This window comes from Leptinotarsa decemlineata, unplaced genomic scaffold (genome assembly GCF_025532065.1).
Source record: "Leptinotarsa decemlineata unplaced genomic scaffold, Ldec_3_MD MMD2_tig00003192_RagTag_RagTag, whole genome shotgun sequence".
NCBI lineage: Eukaryota > Metazoa > Arthropoda > Insecta > Coleoptera > Chrysomelidae > Leptinotarsa > Leptinotarsa decemlineata.
In genome coordinates, this window is record NW_027412582.1 from 2,329,190 (window position 1) to 2,353,023 (window position 23,834).

General features: G+C 31.5%; 2 protein-coding genes across 3 annotated transcripts; both read left to right on the forward strand.

Moving 5' to 3' along the window:
* Nucleotides 1-3,637: 3,637 nt before the first annotated feature.
* Nucleotides 3,638-16,703, forward strand: LOC141483226 (uncharacterized). Of its 2 annotated transcripts, none has more exons than XM_074177697.1 (2): nucleotides 3,638-4,063; nucleotides 10,966-11,102. In XM_074177697.1, exons 1-2 carry the CDS (start codon nucleotides 3,738-3,740, stop codon nucleotides 10,985-10,987), a joined length of 348 nt encoding a protein of 115 aa, XP_074033798.1. In that variant the 5' UTR covers nucleotides 3,638-3,737; the 3' UTR covers nucleotides 10,988-11,102. The 2 variants fall into 2 exon arrangements, with proteins under 2 accessions (XP_074033798.1, XP_074033797.1); XM_074177696.1 differs by having other exon boundaries at nucleotides 3,642-3,993; nucleotides 10,966-16,703.
* Nucleotides 16,704-18,614: 1,911 nt separating this feature from the next.
* On the forward strand, nucleotides 18,615-23,035 carry LOC141483228 (uncharacterized). Its single transcript, XM_074177698.1, has 2 exons — nucleotides 18,615-19,104; nucleotides 20,334-23,035. Exons 1-2 carry the CDS (start codon nucleotides 18,771-18,773, stop codon nucleotides 21,410-21,412), a joined length of 1,413 nt encoding a protein of 470 aa, XP_074033799.1. The 5' UTR covers nucleotides 18,615-18,770; the 3' UTR covers nucleotides 21,413-23,035.
* Nucleotides 23,036-23,834: the final 799 nt, after the last annotated feature.

Here is a 23,834-nt window from a genome sequence, read left to right on the forward strand (position 1 = left end):
GGACAAGGAATCTGTTACCTGTCTGAGACAAACAAAGATGACATATTTCAGAGGCGTGCTGTTCTGTTTACTTATGTTCCAAGTTCCGAGACATTCTGCGACATATGACATTTTGTGCACCTAACCTATCTTCCTCTATATAAATAAATAACAAAACAACTGTTGTTTGTATGGCTTGTGGAGGTGGTATTGAACTATAATTGGACGAATATTACTGGAGGTTTTTCCCAACACCAAATCGTTATTTTCAACACCTCGACACGTGTTTCGATCACCAAGTGATCATCTTCAAAGAGGAAGATTAAAACTAAGGACTAGTGCGAGCTAATCCTATTTATGCTATACAGGTAAACCATCCAGGCATACCAACCTAAATTAATTTTACAATTTTGCCTTATCTATTATTTTACAATATATGTTTATATAAAACAATTTTGAGCTATATAAATATTAATTTCACAATATTGCCTATCCAAATTTATTTTTGTAATGTGTCCTTATGTAGTATTCAGTAAACCCAACAACATTAATTTATTTTAACAAGCTATATAGTATGTTCTTTGGTATAGGTCCGTCATCGTTATTCATAATATTATTGTGTTTACTTATTTCTACAATCTCATAGGCATCTAGTTGCCTGTTGTTGTTAACTTGTCTAACTAATCCTAATGAACTGAAGTCTATGGAATGGTTTTGTTGCAAAATATGATGGGCGACTGTTGATTTTTCAGGTCTTCCATATTTTAAGTGTGCTAAGTGTTCCTTATACCTTACTTCAATAGATCTTTTTGTCTGTCCATAATATTTTGCATAGCAGTCCTTACATTCAATTTCGTAAATTCCAGACTTTTCCGAATTCTCGACTTTGTCTTTTGGACTTCCCAAAAGGCTCTGTAGTGTATGACTTGTTTTAAAAACCACCTTCATACCTAATTCCTTGAAAATCTTTCCAAAGTTCCTCGTATATTGGTGATATGGAACTGAGATGTATTTATCTTGGTTTTTGTCCTTTCTGAAAGTCGAGATTTCGTTCATCCTTAACCTAACGAAATTTTTGGAATTTCTTCCTGACGTTTCGCTGGCGCGAGTGAATAGCTTCTTCAGAGGTTTAACCATCATGGCTTTCAAACTCGAAAAGCAATGACACTGAAAACCTCAGCCGTGGCTTTTAAGAAATGAATTAAATTACTTTATTTTGTAAATCCAATTCATTAGATAGAAAATAAAAATAAAGTTACGATAATGGAATAGTGCTTATATTATATAATCATTTTATATCCTCTGAAATAAATAAGTCCACTAAGGATGAATAGAAGTGACTTTTGTTATTTTATGTAATCTTAACTTAAACTTTCACCAACAACATTAATACAATCTGAGGGTTCTAATTAAGTAAGGTTCCGAATGAAAAAATACCAAAATTTTACCAAAATCCCTATTTTAAAAATATGACAGAATTTTAAGTTTCCTTTCTACAGTTTTACTTTTGGTATTATTGATATCTCTATTAGTATATTTGATAATATTAAAAAAAAATCATTCTTATGAATAGGTTAATTATGTACATTTTTGGAAAATTTTCACAAGGATGAAGAAAATCTACATCCTTCATTAGGTTGAATAATATATTCGAAACTGCTCCCATAGTAAAAATTTCTGTAAATCGATTGTTAAATGATATATAAAATTAATGAATTCATCTGATGGTGATCGCAAATTTTTTTTCCGTAGTATAAGCTTTAAAATAGCTTAACAGACGATTTATATCCAAAGTCCTGAACTTCGTGCTGAAAGAGTGACACACAACATTTATGAACTTGAAGAGCTTTTTTTAAAATGTATCCACAAACGTAAATGAATGAATTTCGAATACGTACATCTTCATTTTTATAATCATAATCAGGAAGGGCTGGAGAAAAGTGATTCTCATCTGATATAAATATATCATTTTACGTTTGTGGATTTGTATACTGATTAATAAATCATCTAAATCATTCTTACAATTCATATGATTGGAATGAAAATAATTTTGGCAAAACAACTTCCGGAATGCCCTTTAAAATTGTATGGGGGTCGGATTAACATTATTTTCGCATTGTTGTCTTACAGCATCAAAAAAAATTTCAAGTCGTCTCGTTTTTAAATATTTATAATTTGATTTGGAAAGCTCATCCCATATTTAAATTACACTATTCATGGAAATAATCCAACATTTTCTAAATCTGACTCGATTTGTGACATTTTTGTCCTCTGAATTGAAAATTTCAAGATTTTTCAAAAACGTTAGAGCCTCTTCAAAAAAATCTAATTGGAATTTCGAACCTTCAAAAAAGTTTTTATATTTATAGAGATGTCGTAAAGAACACGAATTCAACAAATCAAAAAGGTTATTGAATTTCTCTATTACTTGTATTGTACCAAAAGAAGAAGCAGGAACTAAGTTAATTGCCACGAATGCATTCATTCCACTGGCAACTGTACGGCTTAGAACTTGTGTTGCCAGACTCACTTTCATTTTTTCAAAATTGTTTGGATTTATATGTGATTTGGTAAGATTTGGTGCGAATCTATAAAATTGCCCTATGTCTTGCTCATAAAAAGAGCGCACAAAAGACCAAGATGTACTTTTGCCTTCAAAATGAAAAATTGTTTCTAGTAAAAGTTAGAGCCCATGTCACTCATAATGCCATCAACATGCAGACCTATATTGGATAATTTAGAAATGCACTTATCCAAAATATCACGTAGATTATTTGCTGGTAGCTGTGATTTAATGAAAAAAAAAGCAATCGGTTGTTTCCAGGGAGAATAAAGTCCTCTAGCCATAATAACGAGAATTTTCCAAGCCCGGCCTACATGATATTTTTTGCGTCATCCTTTGCAAACATCGTTTTGTTGGAAGAGTCAATAACTTGCTAAGACGTCTATAATACCTAGAACTTGAAAAGTAATTGATTTCTCTCACGATGGATTCTTCAAAACTAATTATCTCCTGAAAACTTTTGCTTAAATAGCATAATTTTAATGTAAACCGAGTTAGGTAGGTACCTTTTGTAACTAACTACCTACCTTATTATGTTTGCTCAGTGCTCACAGACTAATGGAGACAACTAAGCCCGAGAATGACGTGGAGACAACCAAATCGACGCATGCGTCTACGAAAAAGGGACACAAAATGGCCGTCTTTGTCGCTTCTCTGTGGTGGGTATTCTCGGATACCGTTACGCAGCAACATGAATTATATTAAGAATGTATTTCTTAGATTCGTTTCTTATCAAATCATCTGAAGAAGGATTGGTAATAGGAATATTTTTGTCCCAGTTTATTGAAACGTTGATTCTTCTATCAAGTCAGTAGTTGCTATATTGATCGAGCAGAAAATGACAGATTTGGAGTAAAACATACTAATGGCAGATTGTACTCAATCTCGAACTTTTTTTTTCCTTCCATTTGAGTTTGATATCGACACTGATTTATTATTCATATGGCATATGTATATAAATCTCAGAGTAATGAATATTTTTATTACTCTGAGTATATGAATAACAAAACATGCAGGAAACAACATCTTTATGTTCATCCATCCAAGGGTGCTTTTTAACCGTGACAGTATTTTTGGCTGTGCTGGACCACAAATAAACAAGAAAAGAAGAAGAAGTAGAATACTTTTCTTCAAAAAAGTGTTGTAAAGAATTAAATAATTCGTCATTGAAACAATTCCGCTTTATTCAAAGATAATGGCTATTAAGGATTGTGGAATATTTATTAAGAGAGAGCTTGAATCTGTTGGGGATGAAGAGGTTTTTGAAAAAAATATAAAATGTGAAATAAGTGAAACGGAAATGGTCAGTGAATCTGGAAAATGTGAAATGATTACTCATAACTTCGCAGAAAAAGATGATATGGATCAGATTAAAAGCGAACCTGTCATTGATGTTTACCATGAACCCAAATCAGAAAAATGTTTAGAAGAAATAAGTGAAGGTCCTCAAAGTAAGTTCCGTGATATTCAGGTTGAAGATATGACTCAGAATTCAAAACCCATATTTTGCTTCACCCGCAGGTACTGTAGTCTAAAGAAGGTTTTTTTTAAATATTCAGTAATTTTCCAATAGCATTCAATATGTTCAGTTGGTTTCAGTTTTATTGCTGAGTTTTTGTTGCTGTAATATCCATACTGGAATGAATATCCCCGTAATTTTTGTGTTTTTGTTTCCTCTAACAGTTGATACTTTTCATTCCTTCTCAATTGACAAAATCTTCAGAATCACATCTTTTCGGCCTCCTGTGGAAAGCTTGTACCACTTGTAGACATGTTTCTGTACAATTGAAATGATGTTTTTTATATTAGCTGGGAAAGGGATCAAACATTTTTTCGTAGTTGAACAATTTAGTTTTGGGAAAATTTTATTTTAGGGGAAATGGATTTTTGCCATTTTTTCTCTGATGATACTACTTACGTGAAGGTAGGAATTCATAGCACTTTCTATTTTTTGTCAGACTCAATTAGTTTTCGAGATATAGCCTGTCAAAGTTTGTATGGTGTCATATTTTACCTTTTTTTATTAAGCAATAAACGGTTGTTCGAATGTCCATAACGATCCCATAGTGTGCGTTACAGTTACCACAAAGTTTGGAGAAATATGGGAAACTTTTGATACGTCAGGCCATGCTCATACTTTAGATTATTTTAAGTCAATTACATATGATAGCATTGAGAAGTCTGAGGGCGAATTGAAATGCAAAGTTCGAGCAGTTATTACAGATAATGCCGCTAACGTAAAGAAAACGTGTCTCTTGCTAGAGAAGCGGCTAGATCTTGATATTATTACACACGGCTGCTCTGCGCATATTTTAAACCTTCTGGCTAACGACAGTCAATCCTCCAATATTACTTAACATGTACTTAGTATTGGTAAATACTTTTGGAATAATCATTTTGCAACTGCATGTTACTGCAAATTTGTAAATTTAAAATTTGTTGTACCCATTTAGTTTCGATGGAATTCTAGAATCTTGTATTAAAGCTTGGCCAACATTGCTTAAAATTTGTGAAGAAAATAGGCAGACGATAGACAAAGATATACCGGCTAAAGTAGGGAATGTAGGAATTAAAAAAAGTGCAAAAGATTTACTTTTACTACTGAAACCCATTTCCGTAGCACTTGATACATTACAAAGTAATACATGTACAATTATATATATAAATCCTTTATTTAGCAATGAAACTGCTAATACAATACATCTATAATCAAATACGACACCACAATGTGTTAGTCAACTAAACTCAGGAATAAAATTTCAAAGTATGAGTACTACAATAAATATACAACATCTACTTAAAATATCACAGTTGTTAGTCAATATAAAACACAATCAAAATATAAATATAAAATACAAAAAAAAAAGTTTATACAGTCAAAATTTATATTATATAAAGACTAGTTCATTCACCCAATAGATGACTCTTCAACTTTCTTTTGAATAATGCAAGAGTGCTACATTCTTTAATAATTTTGTTAAAACTATTAAAAGCTAACATTCCTGCATGGTGAATGGATTTCTCAGTATACTTTTTATTTTTAACTCCTACATATATGTTATTACGCGATCTTGTATTATAGTGATGATGATTCTCATTGTATTTAATATGCCTACTCAGGTATGTTGGTGATAGGTGATTATTCATCATTATATATCATTATCATTGTATAGTAATATATGAGATCTGTCAGCCATCCATTGCAATTCCTTCAGCATTGCTTTGATTGGTGTCTCTCTTGGTTTTCTTAATATGATCCTCATGGCTCAGTTTTGCTGTTTTTGTAATATATCCATTTCATTTTTATTGGCAGTGTATATTATCGATGCACAAAATGTAAAATGTGGTAATATAAGTGTGTTATATATTATAATTTTCGTAGATTTTGTAAGTGTTGACGAAATCCTTCCTAGAAAGCTAACATTTCTTGAGATAGTTTTTATTACCTCTTGTACGTGTTCTTTGAATGTTAAGCCTCTATCAATTAAGACTCCAAGATATTTCGTCGCACTTACGGTTTCTATTTCTATATTATCAATATGGATATTTAAATGTCTGCTTTCTAGTTCATGATATCCCGTTTTATTAGTAAATAACATGAATTTTGATTTATTACCATTTAATTTCAATACATTATAACTACACCACTGACTTATTTTTTGTAGTTCACTATTTATTGTATCTATCAAATGTTCCACATCATGTGCACAGTAATATACAAGTGTGTCTTCAGCAAAGAGATGAATTTTACACTTGTCTACATCATTAACAATATCATTTATATATATTAGGAATAAGAGCGGTCCTAGTGTACTGTCCTGAGGTACTCCGTTGTTATTGATAATTTCACAGGACGTTACATTATTAAGTTTTGTTACTTGTCTTCTATTATTTAGGTAATCTTCAAACCATTTATAGACTGTACCGGATATTCCATAATTTCTCAATTTAAGCAGGAGTCTTTTCCTATTCACTGTCTCAAAGGCTCTTTTCAAATCTAAGTAAACTGCTCCTACATTCATATTTTGATCTATCCACATTTTCCAGTCAAATAAAACACTTTGGATCGCTGTTTCACAATTATGCCCAGTTCTAAAACCTGATTGATTTTCAGTTAGAATATTATTACTATTTAAAAAATTTAATATTTGTACATAGACAACTTTCTCAATTGGTTTTTCTTTTGCCAACAAAGTATTTATTGGTCGCATATCACTGGCTTTACTTGTATTCTTTACTTTTGGAACTGGAATTATTGTTGTTACTTTCAGCATAGATGGAAATGTACCAGTGTGTAGGGAATAGTTGACAAGGTTTAATAACGGGCCTCTTATATTATGATATACTTTTTTTAGGAATTCCGTTGTTAGATCATCATCGCTACCTTTATTTTTCATTGTCAACAATATATCATGTAGCTCCTCAAAACTAATCAATTAGAAATCACTCAAATGTTCTTTTGCAGTGTTTTATATCCTTATTTCATCTTGTGTCTCAATATGTATTTCTTCTACTAATTTATTGATACTTTCTACAAAATATGTATTGAGTTTATCAGGAATCATATTAATATCTACTTCCTCCTCATTGTCAATCTCTAACTTGGTGAATTTTGTTCTTTCTTTTGGTGACAGCAAAGTTTCAGTGTTTTCCACATTTTTTTGGGGTCACCACTACAATTATCTATTTTGTCTTTGTAAAATATTGATTTTTGTTATCTAATAACTTTCACCACACTATTTATCGCCTGTTTGTAATGATTTATTTATTTATTAATGATCTTGCTACAATTATAAAACATGTGAGGTACTGATTTTCGCTGATGACGTAAAAATATTCAAATTAATTTCTTCTACAAACGATGTCTCAGTCTTGAAAAAAGATTTGTCACAATTTTATGTATGGTGTGTTATGAATCAAATGAATTTGAATATATCCAAGTGTTTCTGCCAAACATTTTCCAGAATTATTCACCCTGCTCTACATGACTACAGTATCAATAATATACCAATTAATAGGAAATCAGTGATAAAGGACTTAGGAATTATGTTCGATCGTGAATTGAACTTCAAATCTCATAATGAGTATATTATAGCTAAATCACTCAAGATTTTGGGCTTCATTAATAGATCATGTAAGGAATTCAGTTTGAACACTCTCTCAAGTCATTAAATTGTTCATTAGTTAGATCATTATTGGAGTACGCTTCAATAATTTGTTGCCCATATTATGAAATACAAATAAACCAAATTGAAGCTGTACAAAACACTTTCCTGAGGATCTGTGCATACAAGTTGGGTCTAAGAAGGGGAGAATATGTATACAACAACATTAGAGATCAGATGAATCTATTATCTTTAAAAAATAGAAGAATTATTTCAGATGTATGTTTTTATAACAAACTTTTGACTGGCAACATCAATTGTGAGGAGATTTTATCTTTAATTAATTTGAATGTCAACGACAGACCAGAGCCAGTACCGAAACATTTGAAATACCGTTCCACTCCACAAATTATGGTTTTTTCTCTCCTGTCACTCGAATGCTCAGAAATGGAAATATGTATCAACAGGTTGATATCTTTAGCAGCTCCACAAATACCATCATAATTGAACTGAGTCGCATTATTTCCTGAAACATTTCCTTTGAATATTCTATACTATTTCATCATTATATTGCTTTCTTTTTATACTATATATCATGTTATTATTATTGTGCTGTGTATTTATTATCTTTAGTTATAATAATAATAATAATAATAATAATAATAATATTTATTCATCCTCAAAGACGTTGACAAACGTATAGGATAGGTCAGTATTAAGCAGATAAAAATCACATCAAACGATAAAATTGTAGATCAGTAGATAAAAATAATACAATAAAAATTTATACAAATAAGTCAGAATAACAAAAATTAAAACAATTGTAGTTATAAAAATTGAATACGTCATGCCAAAGCCGCATGAACCCATTCAGTCGAGATGGTCCGAGAGAAATTCGCCAATACTATAGTAGGCCTTAGAAAGAAGCAATGTTTTAACTGCTTTTTTAAATGCTACAGTGTTCATCTGTTTGAAATGGTCTGGTAACCGATTGAATAATTTTATTCCCATATATTTGGGAGAATGTTCGAATTTTATAGTTTTATGTTTAGGAATGCTCAACTCCTCTGCATATCGAGTTGGGTAGCTATGATAGAATGAGTTCTTAGTACAGTCTGTTATACATTCGCGAACATATAAAAGTATTTTAAAGATGTAGATGCAGGGAAAGGTTAAAATTTGATGACTAATGAAAAATGTCTTGCATGATTCCCTCCAAGGGATGCCTAGTAATTTCCTAACGACTTTTTTTTGAGCAATGAAAACTTTATCTTTGTCAACACTGTTTCCCCATAGGATCACATTATAACTTAGATGGCTATAGACCAGACTGTAATATACATCTAAAATGGCGCGTAAAGGCATACAATTCTTAATTCTTGAGATTGCATAATACCCTTGATTGATTTTTTTACAAACAACTGTGATATGGTCAGACCACTTCAAACAGTTGTCTACATGAACGCCAAGGAATTTTGTACAACTTGTGCATGCCAGTGTCATTCCATTGATTAGTAAGGCAAGCGATTGCTTTTTCGGATCGTTTTTTAAATTAAAATAGTTCAGTTTAAGATTTCACAAACTTTTTTTTTTCTTTCTTCTCCATGACAAAATTGTACTGTGATTTTTATCACTATATTATTGTATTGCGTTTTATATTGTATTATGTATTTATTGAATTTATCATCTTTAATTTAGTTAAGATTTTATGAATTATTTTTTTATAACAAATTGTAATTGGGACTACCCGTTGAATGAATAACTAAATAAATAAATGAAGTAAAATATGAGTCATACAAACATTGACAAGTTATATCTCGAAAAATAATTGAGTCCGACAAAAAATAAAGTGTTCTGAATTCCTACCATTATATAGTATCATCCCAGAAAAAATCGCGAAAATCCGTGAATATCCCATAAAGTACAATTTAGCCTTAGTTTTTGTCAACGTTTCGGACTCAATTAAATCCATCATCAGGGCTCAAACATCAGTTTATCGATGTTTAAAAACTTTTAAAGTATATATAACAGACAACATAGTTATGAAAACAAACGAAAATAAGGACTAACTACACAGACACATTTTAAATATGTCTGTTGTCTGTTATATATATTTTTAACATTTTTTAGCATTGATGAACTAATGTTTGCGCCCTGATGATGGATTTATTGAAGTCCGAAACGTTGGCAATAAACTAATTCGTTTGTGTACAAAAGAAATTTGATCCCTTTCCCAACTAATATAGAAAAACAGCATTCGAAAATATTAATTGGTTCGCCAAACCTCGCAAAGTTTCTGTACAATCTTTATGACTCTCACCAACAAACTAAACATGCTAAACGGCTGAAGCTGTCTCGAAGCAAGTGTACCAACATAAAACAATCGCTAATCGAATGTACGTAGCCTGCAAAATTTGAACATTCATCCTATTTTTTGAACATACCTCGTATTCTCTTTGTTATTTATACTTTTTGTATTGAAAAATAGTAGAATATTCATTCTATATTCATGAAGGTATCTTCCTCTAATCTGCATTCCTGTGAGAAGGGTACAACTGTTGTTCCGTCTCCTTGAACCCCGTTCTGAATTTGATGTATACGCTACATCCAGTTGTATATAAAAGATTCTAACTTAGTTGAAAGATTCAGGCTTTCATTTTTTATTGATTGGATAACACTTCCATAATACAAGTCATGAAATTATAAAACAACGACAAAAATTAACTGGCGCTTTTTCAGCTGCAGGAAAACCTGCAGCACTATATCATCTCAATATCTTGATCTGCCCATGTCCTCTCTGTCTTTCATAATACAAAATGTAGCGTATCTCCAGAGGCTCCAATAAATTCAATACATCGCCTGAATACTTAGTGACTTGACTATCGTCAAACTTAAACCAGTCCGTTTCGTCTTTGGCCAAGGCGTAATAATGACAAGATTCAACGCCAGAACCGCCATAAATTACATTTCTCCTCAGTACTGATAATTCATTTCCCCTTGAATTGTTTTACAGTTTATTTTTAAATTTCAAATCAAATTTTGAATTTTTCATTCGTGAAACCTCAAGAAAGAAAAAATATTACGAATAAATATACGTTGATTTATTATTACTCTGTTTAATTGGTTTGGATTCAAATAGTTTATTTAATTATATATTGGAATCTTTATTTATGGTTATGGTCAGTTCCAGACACATTACAGAACATTCAATAACTTTGTTTCACAAACTATTTCAAAAGTAGAACCCCAAAAGGTTACTGAAATATGAATATTATTTTCAAACAAATAATTTTGTATAAATTTGTAATTTTTTCACAGATTCTGGAAACTTTTTTGTTAAAATAGAGAATGAAACAGTCATCGAGAAGGAAGAAGAGAGCTTCAATGAAAAGAAGTCATCAGCGTTATGTCAAAAGGAGTTTGGCACTGCAAATGACCATATTGTGAAACTTGAGATGGTACATACAACAGAGAGGCCCAATGAACATACTTATGCAGGGGAGAAATCATTTCAATGTAAAATATGTCTAAAGTCATTTGTTGGAAGAAGTAATTTGAAAGCTCACGAAAAAATTCATACTGGTGAAAAACCATTTCAGTGCAAGATCTGTCTCAAGTCATTTATTCAAAGTAGTAATTTAAAATCACACGAAGGAACTCATACTGGAATTAAATCATTTCAGTGTAAAATCTGCTCGAAGTTGTTTTCTCAGAGTACTAATTTGAAATTGCATGAAAGAACCCATACTGGTGAAAAGCCATTCCAGTGTAAAATCTGCTTGAAGTCATTTATTCAAAATAGTACTTTGAAATCGCATGAAAGAACCCATACCGGTGAAAAGCCATTTCAGTGTAAAATCTGCCTCAAATCATTTGTTCAAAATAGTAATTTGAAAATACATGAAAGAACTCATACTGGAATTAAATCATTTCAGTGTAAAATCTGCTCGAAGTTATTCACTGTAAGTAGTAGTTTGAAAAGACATGAAGAAAGTCATACTGGAAAAAAACCTTTTCAGTGTAAAATCTGCTCGAAGTCATTTTTTCAGAGTGCTCATTTGAAATCTCATGAAAGAATCCATACTGGTGAAAAGCCATTTCAGTGTAAAATCTGCTTGAAGTCTTTCATTCATAATTGTAATTTGAAAATACATGAAATAACTCATACTGGAAAAAAATCATTTCAGTGTAAAATCTGCTCGAGGTCATTTTTTCAGAGTACTAATTTGAAATCTCATGAAAGAATCCATACTTGTGAAAAGCCATTTCAGTGTAAAATCTGCTTGAAGTCATTCACTCAAAGTAATAGTTTGAAAACACATGAAAGGACTCATACTGAAAAAAAAACATTTCAGTGTAAAATCTGCTCAAAGTCATTTTTTCAAAGTGGTAATTTGAAATCTCATGAAAGAACCCATACTGGTGAAAAGTCATTTCAGTGTAAAATCTGCTTGAAGTCTTTCATTCGTAATAGCAATTTGAAAACACATGAAAGAACTCATACTTAGGGTTGGCAGGATTAAACCAACTGGTTTTTTTTTAAGAAAAAACCTGGTTTTTTATTGTTTCTTTTTTTTATGTTGTTGATATTATTCTAATAATGAAAACTACAGCTCAATAAACTACAAATAAAAATTTGATATTTAAATTTTCAAAGTAATATATTTCAAATCATTCTAATAATTAAAACAACTGGAATTTTACACTGGAATAATTTATATTTTTCTTCATTTTTTTTATCCTAACAAAAATTAAAAAAAATCCAAGAACGTCCTGATGGAGATCACTTTTAGGTGTCTCTATATATTTTATTATTCAACAAGGTGGTTCCCCCGTCGCATCGTTCGCTGTGAGCGGCGATTAGGCGGCTCAGAGAATTCCCAAGTTGATCTGCGATTCCAGTGTAATTTTTATGGCACCAACTAATTATTTTACAAATTAAATGCTTGTGTAGTGATTATTAAATTTGTAAAAAGAGAAGATGTTAGATTCAAGTGGAGGAAGACGTGATTTAGTATGGAATTTCTTTGTAGTATTAAAATGAGCGGCAGAAAAGGTGAAAGAGCTAAGTGTAAAAAAATGTAGGATAACTGTAGAGAGTCAGGTATCAAGAAATTAGAATCACTTTGAAAGAATGATAATGATGATGACATTGAAGGTAAGAAAAGAATGCTTGAATTGCACTGTATTTAAATCAACATTATTAATAATAATAACTTTCTTATTTATGCTTTTGTATATGAAACATTGATTGAAAGTTATAAAAATAAATCAAAATACATTTTACAATCACAACAACATGAATATCCTACAAGATCAGGAAATCTGATAAGAAGTGAGAGATTCAGGCTGAGCACCTCACAAAATAATTCATTGAATTTGAGATTATATAATAAGTTACCATGTCACATAAAACAACTCAGTTTCTACTGTTTCAAGCAAAAACTGAAATATTTTTTTTTGAATCACTCTTTTTATTCTACAGATGAATACATGTCATACAACATAGATAATTCATGTGACTTTGAGTGAGTAACAATTGTTCTCATTTTTAACATTAGTTGATTGATTGTTCTCATTATTATGTTCACTGTTCTGTTATACAAGCATTGTTATGGTTTTATTTGTATACAGGGTGTCCCTTAAACACATGCTAATATTTGAGGAGGTAATTCTTAGACCCATTTTAAGGAAAAAACGTCCTATGGACGTATGTCCTAAACGCCTTAACTTTTGAGATACAGGGTAGCAAAGTTTTCAAAAATAATCAGTTTTTTAATAATAACTGAGATAATTTTGTAGACATCTTTGGCATATTTGGTACATATGTTCCATGCCTCAAGGCGCATTTTCTGATGTACAATTTTCTTAATTTTCTCTGCCAGTGGCGTACGTACGAGTTTTGAAATGTATATTTTTGGCGAAAAAAATACTACGCCACTGCTTTATCTTGAATAAAAAATTATTTTTAAAATCTCCATACATTTTTGAGCACATTTGATTTGCTGGGTTTTCTTTGTCCGACGCATGGTTTTCGCTCAAAAAATTAAAAATCGCTTTACTTAAGGATAAATTCCTTAAAAGTCTGATGCGGTATCGTGCATCGACTGAAAGCAAACTAAGAGATCAGATTTGTTGCAAAATAATTGAGGATCTAGATGTAGAAGGTATTTGTTTGTTGTCAGATGCACTGTTCTCAATTAAAATTACGTTATAACGCAGGACCGCTTTATAATTTTTGAAAACATAAATTTAGTTATCCTGGAATAAATGACGTGTAGCAGAATTTATTTACTGCACCTCTTGGAAATATGGAGTTTGTCAATATGTGATTTCTTTTAAAGATTAAAAGCAGAAAAAACAGCGTACCCACCATAGCAATAAAAAACGAATTCTCTGTATGTACAAACGTCAGTAGCTAATATTGATGTTGGTTTAAAGTAAGGTGTTGGTGTTAAAAACTGTCACAGCGCGTTTTGATTGATTTTGAAGTGTTATTGAAGTTATTTTGGTAGTCCGCTGTTTTTCTGAATATCAGTAAATATGGTAAATTATACGAATGCGGAAATGGCGCAAATGCATTACGTATATGGCCTTGCCGATGGTAATGCAACAGAAGCCAGGCGCATTTATCAGGAAAGATATCCTAATCGAGCCTTACCAGATAGCCGAACCTTTTCAAATATTCATCGTCGACTTGGGGAAACTGGTAGTTTCAAGAAAGGAACTCGGGAAGGTAGACCTCGTGTAGTAAGAACTCCTGTAATTGAGGAAGCGGTGCTGCAAGAAATTGAGGAACATCCTGAGACGAGTACGAGGAAGATCGCTAGAACTCTGGATATTAGTCATCAAATTGTTTGGCGTATTTTGGTTGATTTTTTGTTATACCCATACCATATTTCAAGAGTGCAGGCATTACTCCCCAGAGATTTTTCACAGCGTGTGAACTTCAGTCATTGGTATCTACAAAGTATTGCACTAAATCCGCAGTTTGAGACACAAATTTCGTTCACAGACGAAGCAAATTTTTCTATCAGTTTTGGTATTATTACTAATTAACAAATTTGTGCTATTCGTTTAGACTTACTGTCACAAAATAAAATAAAACTCGTTTTTGAGAAAAATTAATTTTTTTGCAGATTATGTTTTCAAATATTAGGGAATTGGTAATGCGTTATGAATCAATTATCAGATTCTCATTCATTTTAGAATTGATCTAATTTCTTCATTTGCTTTCTGTCGATTTTTATTTTTTTGAGTGAAAATCATGCGTCGGGCAAAGAAATACCAGGCGTAGTACTTTTTCCCCAAAAATATTTAATGCGAAACCCGTAGGGATGCCACTGTTTGAAAAAATACAAACTTGTGTACATCAGAAAATGCGCCTTGAGGCATGGAACATATGTACCAAATATGCCAAAGATGTCTACAAAATTATCTCAGTTATTATTAAAAAACTGATTATTTTTGAAAACTTTGCCACCCTGTATCTCAAAAGTTAAGGCTTTTAGGACATCGTCTATAGGAAGTTTTTTTTTTAAATGGGTCTAAGAATTACCTCCTTAAATATTAGCATGTGTTTAAGGAACACCCTGTATATGACGTCATATTTATAAATTTTTGTGTTTTGACTTGCTACAAATATTTGTTCAAATGTATCACGTAGCCAATAAACTATTCTATTCTATTAGTCAGTGGGCTATGCTTCAAGACTGGCAGTAAACAAATCTAAAGCAAATGGATTTTCAAATGTTCAAGCCAGCCTCTATATACCTACACAATAGGTTTAATGGACTGATGCCTATCAGAAAACAACTACACCCCTGGCTAATACCACGAAGGGCGTTGATTTATATCCGACAGGCGTCAGTGCAGGAATCTTCACAGAAAATTTCCTGCATATGCAATTGGCAATACAACTGAAAGAGTCTACCTTCAATTATAGAGCGGGCACACTCGCAGATCGGTTTCGGGCTTATTAGCCACTCATCAGTGCAAGATAGTGACCATCATCGACCTAAAGTCAATGATATTCCACAATTGAAAATCGCTCAGAATGTCATCTTCATTTCTTTCAGGTTTGGAGTCCAGCTCCCCTACCCTTTCGACTGATTGTTGGTCTCGAGAAGGACCAATGGGTTCATGACTGATGGTATAGCGGCATGAAGTCCGCAGACATCAGTGCCGCCCTTCACGGGATACCCCTACCTGGCTGGGGTGGGATGGATGAGAAAGTTGTTCATCTGTTAATGGGGGACATGAGGGTCTCATTCGACAGAGTGTCGGGGCCTTCTATATCGGGAGGGGTCGTCTACAGCATAATCTGTGGCTTCCCTAACTAACGGGATTGAAAATCGGAATTCTTTCAGAGTATTTCATTCCTCTTCCAAAGTTGGAGCGAACATCACAAAATGTCACTCCATCTAGTGGAAGAGGTACTAACCAACTGCATATCCGTAATTTGCCCGATTCATCTGAATGAGGAAGAAAAACTTTATTATTAGTCAGTGGGCTATGCTTCAAGACTGGCAGTAAACAAATCTAAAGCAAATGGAACTTCAATAATAATAATATCGTCTTTATTATCTTCTGATACATTTAAAGCAAATCAATCAGGTACAGTTCATTTATTATATAAAGATAAAAGGCGAAGTTCAATTCACATGATTACAAGTCATCACTCAATTCTCTCTCTATGATAATGGCTTTTGCTACCGTTGAGGTGCATTAAGCCAACATCACTCAATTGCTCCTCCACTTAAATTAACATCATCAATTTTTTTACATTTTTGTACATGAATAATTGTATGATCCCGCTTTTATTTTGGCCTATTCCTTCACTTGGTACACATTTTGACAAAGTTCAAAGTTATTTAAAATTTGATATGTGATGCTATCACGATGAGACATTTTGATATTCCTGCATTTTTAAAATAAGATAGCAGAAGCATGACAAAAAGAAATAAAACCAAGATTTTATTTTTTAATACTACATACATTCATAGTTGAATATTGATTTTATTTTTTAATACCACATAAATTCATAGTTGAATATTGATTTTATTTTATTGTACCTCCCCCTTTTTGTGTATTATGTATTTGCGAATCTATTGCAGACATTTTTATAAAAGTATAAGGAGAACTAGGAGACATTTTTTCATGTCTTATTTTTTGCTTTTTTTAGCCCTATTGAGAACTTGTATGTTTCGTAAAAAAAAAAGTTAATTTTTGTCTTCAGATAATGAAGAAACTATGACTTCTGATGGGGCGTCTCCTTTCTCTTTCTCCTCTTCCGCATTATTTGTTTCAACAGAGCGAAACAATAGTGCTGGCATTGAAGACAGAAATGCAATGATATCCAGACCAAGTACTTCTTCTAACCCCCAATCATCTCAACTCGTAGCTCGAAAAAGACGCAAAACTAGTAGTTCTATGGAATCCTTTCTTAACAAAACAAGTACAAACCAAAAGGAGGCTCTAGACAGGCAAATAGCACGTTATATATTTGCTACAAATTTGCCATTTAGACGTGTTGATTATCATCCACAGTTTATTCTTCTCATAGAAGAACTTCGACCTGGTTACAAACCACCTAGTCGAAGAGATATAAGCGGAAACTTGCTTGACAATATTTATGATGAAGAAAAGCAAATATTTTGCGAGTTTATACAAAATGAAGTTGTTTGCTTAGGTTTTGATGGTTGGTCGAATGTCCATAACGATCTCATAGTGTGCGTTACAGTTACCACAAAGTCTGGTGAAGTTTATTTATGGGAAACTTTTGATACGTCAGGCCCTGCTCATATTTCAGATTATTTTGAGTCAATTACATATGATAGCATTGAGAAGTCTGAGGGCGAATTGAAATGCAAAGTTCGAGCAGTTATTACAGATAATGCCGCTAACGTAAAGAAAACGTGTCTCTTGCTAGAGAAGCGGCTAGATCTTGATATTATTACATACGGCTGCTCTGCGCATATTTTAAACCTTCTGGTTAACGACAGTCAATCCTCCAATATTACTTAACGTGTACTTAGTATTGGTAAATACTTTTGGAATAATCATTTTGCAACTGATGAAAAGAGAAATGAATATATATATATATGTATATATATATATATATATATATATATATATATATATATATATATATATATATATGTATATATATATATATGTATATATATATGTATATATATATATATATATATATATATGTATATATATATATATATATATATATATATATATATATATATATATATATAAATAGAGATTTTATCGAGTGTGCATGATATATATAAAAATTAAACACTTGGCTGCACCGCGCTGATGAGGCCAATAGCCAGAAACACGTGTCCGCGGTTTGCCCCCCTTTTTTGAGTGTTGTGTCCACAAATTGTTTAATTTTTTATTCATATCATGCACACTCGATAAAATCTCTATTTGTATTTATCCTGGACCCGGATGTCACGCAGGTAGCTATAGCTGCCTCCGTGGTCATGTTAGATGTAGCCTGGGAATTCTAGGTCTTCTAACTGGAACCACAAATGTGCGGTTGGCTCCCGTTGTTGACTCCGTGCGTTTGTGTTGTTTCCTGATTTCGGCAAACAAGTGTTTCCCATCTTTACACTTGGCTGCATCGAGCTTTGAGTGTTGTGTCCACAAATTGTTTAATTATATATATATATATATATATATATATATATATATATATATATATATATATATATATATATATATATATATATATATATACATTTTCATTTCTCTTTTCATCATGATCTCCTACCACGTAGTAACGGCTACATCCATCAATTTATCTTTGGTATTACGTCAAGCTTTCGGAAATGTTTATTTCCTTCTTCAGAACTTACTGAAAAATTGTAAACAAATTAAAAACACAGGTACAATTTCATAGACTGGATGAGACTACTTACTATGGTGGGTATCAGAGAATCTAGTCAAACTATACAAGCGTAGCGGAATATGAAGCAGTGTAGCGAAATTATGGTTCATGTGTAGCAACTTTATAGTTCATCCTGTTGGCAACACTGAAAAATGAGCGCCATAAAACGCCTACGAAAGAATTCGTCGTATCGTCGTTGAAAACATGATATCGTATGTATTCAAAGATAATGGCTACCGATGATTGTAGAATATATATTAAGAGAGAGCTTGAATTTGTTGAGGATGAAGTAGTTTTTGAAACAAATATCATGAAATGCGAAACTGAAATGGTCGGTGAATCTGGAAAATATGATATGTTTGGTAGTGAAATTGTTACCCATAACCTCGAAAAAAAATGTTTTATAGATCAAATAAAAAGTGAAAGTGTCCTTGATGTTTACGAACCCATATCAGAAAAATGTATAGAAGAAATAAGTGAAGGCCCTCACAATAAGTTCCTTGATATACAGGGTGAAGATGTGGCTCATGATTCAAAACCCACCACAGGTACTGTAGTTTGATGAAGGTTTTTTTGCATTGAGTAATTTTTTAATCATCATGTTCGATTGATGACCCATTTATTTTGTGTAAATTCATAGTTGTTTTCTTTATCCTATATTGTATTTTCCAATCACATTCAATATGATCAAGTGGTTTCAATTTTATTCTGAATCACATGTTTTCGGCTTTCTGCGAAAAGCTTATACCACTTGTAAACATTTTTCTGACTCAGAGTACAATCACCGTATGCCACTGTCAAAATTTCAAGTGTTTTTGAGCCTTTAGTTCCATTTTTCACACAAATTTTATATTAGTACACAAGTGTCCAACATAAAAAAATCGCTGATTCAATGTATTAGCCTGCGACATTTGAACATTTACCTTATTTTTTTGAAATGACCCAGTATTTTCATTGTTATACATACTTTGTATATTGAAAAATGGTGGAATATTTACGAAGGTACCGTCCTCTGATATGCATTCCTGTGAGGATGGTACAACTGTTGATCCATCTCGGTGAGTCCAGTTCTGGATTTGGTATATATGGTACCTCCAATTGTAATATAAAAGGTTCTAACTTAGTTGAAGGTTCACTTTGAATCATCTCCTGATGATGCTAGCTTGTTTAGCTAAAAGCACACCAAGAAAGTGTGCTTTAGTTATAGTATGTGAAAAAGACTTTCATAGGATTAATTTTATGCCATTTTATGACATTCCACTTCTACCTATCAATCGAAATAGTGACATGATAATCAGTTACAAAAAATCTCCTCAGTAGTGATAATTAATTTCCTCTTGAATTTTTTACAATTTATTTTTGAATTTCTAATCAAATTTTGAATTTTTCATTCATGAAACCTCAAGAAAGAAAAATATGAATAAATATACTTTGATTTATTATTATTCTGTTTGATTGATTTGGATTAAAATAGCTTGTTTAATTATATATTGGAATCTTTATGACCAGTAAATAGTTTGTGTTCAAATATACATTTCTTCATTTCATGAAAATTTTGATTTTTTTTATTTATATAAATTTATGGCCAGTTCAGATACATCACAGAACATTCAATAACTTTGTTTCATGAACTTTTTAGTGGTTATAAACTATTTGGAAAGTAGAACCCCAAAAGGTTGCTCCTTTTTGGGGGGTAAAATCGACAGTAAATAAGTGAAATATGAATATTATTTTTAAACAAATAATTGTATATTTGAAATTTGAAATTTTTTCACAGATTCTGGGAACGTTTTTGTTAAAATAGAGGATGAAACAGTCATCGAGAAGATAGAAGATAGCTTCAATGAAATGAAGTCGTCAGCGTTATGTCAAGAGGAGTTTGGCACTGCAAACGATCATATTCTGAAACCATATCAGTGCAAAATCTGCTCGAAATCATTCATTTCGGAAAGTCATTTGAAAATACATGAAAAAACTCATACGAAGGAGAAATCATTCCAATGTAAAATATGTCCAAAGTCGTTTGTTGGAAGAAGTAATTTGAAAGCCCACGAAAGAATTCATACTGGTGAAAAACCATTTCAGTGCAAAATCTGCCTGAAGTTATTTATTCAAAATAGTAATTTGAAATCACATGAAAGAACTCATACTGGAAAAAAATCATTTCAGTGCAAAATCTGCTTGAAGTCATTTTTTCAGTGTGCTCATTTGAAATCTCACGAAAGAACCCATACTGGTGAAAAGCCATTTCAGTGTAAAATCTGCTTGAAGTTATTCACTCATAGTGGTAGTTTGAAAACACATGAAAGAACTCACAGTGGAAAAAAATCATTTCAGTGTAAAATCTGCTCGAAGTCATTTTTTCAGTGTGCTGATTTGAAATTGCATGAAAGAACCCATACTGGTGAAAAGCCATTTCAATGTAAAATCTGCTTGATGTCATTCACACAAAGTGGTAGTTTGAAAAGACATGAAAGAACTCATACTGGAAAAAAATCATTTCAGTGTAAAATCTGCTCGAAGTCATTTTTGCAGAATGCTTATTTGAAATCTCATGAAAGAACCCATACTGGTGAAAAGCCATTTCAGTGTAAAATCTGCTCGAAGTCATTTTTTCAGAGTGCTCATTTGAAATCTCATGAAAGAACCCATACTGGTGAAAAGCCATTTCAATGTAAAATCTGCTTGAAGTTATTTTTTCAAAGTGCTAATTTGAAATCTCATGAAAGAACACATACTGGTGAAAAGCCATTTCAATGTAAAATCTGCTTCAAGTCTTTTATTCATAATAGTAGTTTGAAAATACATGAAAGAACTCATACTGGAAAAAATCATTTGCCTGTAAAGTCTGCTTGATGTCATTTTGTCACAATGATTTGAAATCGCATGAAAGAACCCATATTGGTGAAAAACCATTTCAGTGTAAAATCTGTTTGGAAGTCTTATTCATAGTAGTAATTTAAAAACACATGAAAGAACTTATACTGGAAAATAATCTGCCCGAAGTCATTTTTTCAGAGTGCCTATTTGAAATCGCATGAAAGAACCCATACTGGTGAAAAGTCATTTCAGTGTAAAATCTGCTTTGAAGTCATTTATTCAAAACAATAGTTTTGAAAATTTATGAAAAAACTTATTCATAATGCTTTTACATGCAGAACATACTGAAAAAAACAATTTCAGTGTAAAAGTCTTCAAAAACTCATGGAAATCAGAAAAAAACATTTCATTGTGCAAAGTTATCTCTTGATAATTTGTTTTCTGGTTTTGAAAAACATAAGTGAATTTATCATCTCAAATAATAATATTTTCTTAATTTTTTAATTCTCGGCAAAGTCCAGTATTAATACAGCTCTGCTTAACCTGAGTACCATTTACAATTAATTAATAGTAAATAAATTATTACACTTGGTAAATCAAACATAACTGAATAATTATACTCAAATTACACACATTATGAAGGCACTAAACATTATACCGAGTGAATGGAAAGCATTATATTTTTAGGAGAGAATAATTTTTGGGCTATCTACTTCTCCATCTTTATACAAAAAAAGTGGAAATCTTTCAAAGAGAAGAAGAAAGCAAAACATTTCAGAATAAACTGTTTACAAAAAGGTGTAAGAAATTTCTTTCAGCAATAAAGTGTACTTTTATTGAATTACTAATTGTTTCAAGTATTGACCGGTTCTTTGCTTGCTAGAAAATGACAATATCATGAGCATATGAGTTAATTTTTTCCACATTCGAAGTTGTTAAATCAATTAAATATATGTTAAATAAAAAAGTTCGTAGAACAGTTCCTTGTGGGAAACATTCTGAAATTTAATTGGATTACCTGAAATTCACTCTATAAGTAAGATGGCTTTTTATCACATTATGTACCATACTATTGATGAATTCCTGATTACCATATTTTTTTTAACTTTATATTAGAGTACCAGGTCTAAATAACGTCACGTTTGATGTTACATATTTACTCGTCACATAAAAATTCATGGAATTTAGTAGTAAGGTTGACTACTAAGCTATCGGTAAATGTATCAAAAACTTTTTTCTTAAGTGATTCGTTTAAACGTGTGAATTATCAACGGAGTTATTGAATTCTTATTAGCATATGGCTTGATGTTTTGGGGCAGAGATAATTCATTATACAACAATTGAATTATGGAGTTTATCTAAAAACTTCATATCTAAGAACAGTTAATTTCACATTTGCAAATTCTTACACTTCCTTTACCTCATGTTTGTAATTGTAAAAAGCAGTATAACAAGAAATTGGGAAAATTTACATCAGCCTGTCACCCGACTATTGATTGGTAAAATATCGTGTATATCAAGAAAATGGAAAAGAAAGGTTTTTGCTTTTCTACTTCTTCATCTTTATACAAAAAATTATGTGGAAAACTTTCAAAAAAAGAAAGAAAACAATTAATTTCAAAATAAACTCTTATAAAGATGTGTAGATCCTGCAAAGAAGTAACTTTCAGACACAAACTGGAAGAAAAAAGCCCTCTCAAAACAACTACTTTCATATAAACATTGAATTACACGAAAGGAAAAATAGTTTTGAAACAACTACTTTTGTGAACATTGAACTATAAAAAAATCCTATTCAGTTTGTAATACAAACATTAGTTTTGAAATTGACAACAATATACTATATGAAAGAGTATTTAAGAAACAATTTATTGTGAGATTTTCACTAAACAGTTTCACAAAAACGCAACAAGTGTTTCGCTATATAATAGATTCTTCAGACGTGTAAAGTGTTTCTTGAATATGTTATGGATGTTTTCACTTACATGGAACACTGTCATCCCCAATGGTGGACAAAAATGTTTCGGAATGAGACACTTGCCTTATTGCCTTTTCAGCACCAATCTAGAAAACACTGATCTCAAAAATTAATCTCTCGTGAAAATGTACCTCTTTTAATGTAATTAAGAAATTTTCCTCATCAATTCAGGTTACTGCTTATAACTTACGAAATATCAAATTTATATTTCTTCAGGAACGGTTTTCATAAATACTTGTAAGAAAATGTTTTTTGTGGGAGTATATTTAGTATAAATTAGGTTTGTTATTTTATAAAAATACTGTTTAAAGTTCTTTCGATAAACACTTATTTCCTGTTATCATAATTTGTTGACACCATTATTACAATCAGTTTTATGCAATATGTGTTTTTTATGGTATGCAAATAAAAATTTCATGTCTTAATTTTAGTATTTTGTAAACTCCTAATATAAGTATTTGAAAACCTAACCTATGTCTG

Coding starts and splice junctions, on each gene's coding strand:
- LOC141483226 (XM_074177696.1), top strand. CDS start 3,738: ATGGCTATTAAGGATTGTGGAATATTTATTAAGAGAGAGCTTGAATCT. Junction 3,994..10,965: donor AATAAGTGAAGGTCCTCAAA/GTAAGTTCCGTG, acceptor ATTTTTTCACAG/ATTCTGGAAACTTTTTTGTT.
- LOC141483228 (XM_074177698.1), top strand. CDS start 18,771: ATGTATTCAAAGATAATGGCTACCGATGATTGTAGAATATATATTAAG. Junction 19,105..20,333: donor TGATTCAAAACCCACCACAG/GTACTGTAGTTT, acceptor ATTTTTTCACAG/ATTCTGGGAACGTTTTTGTT.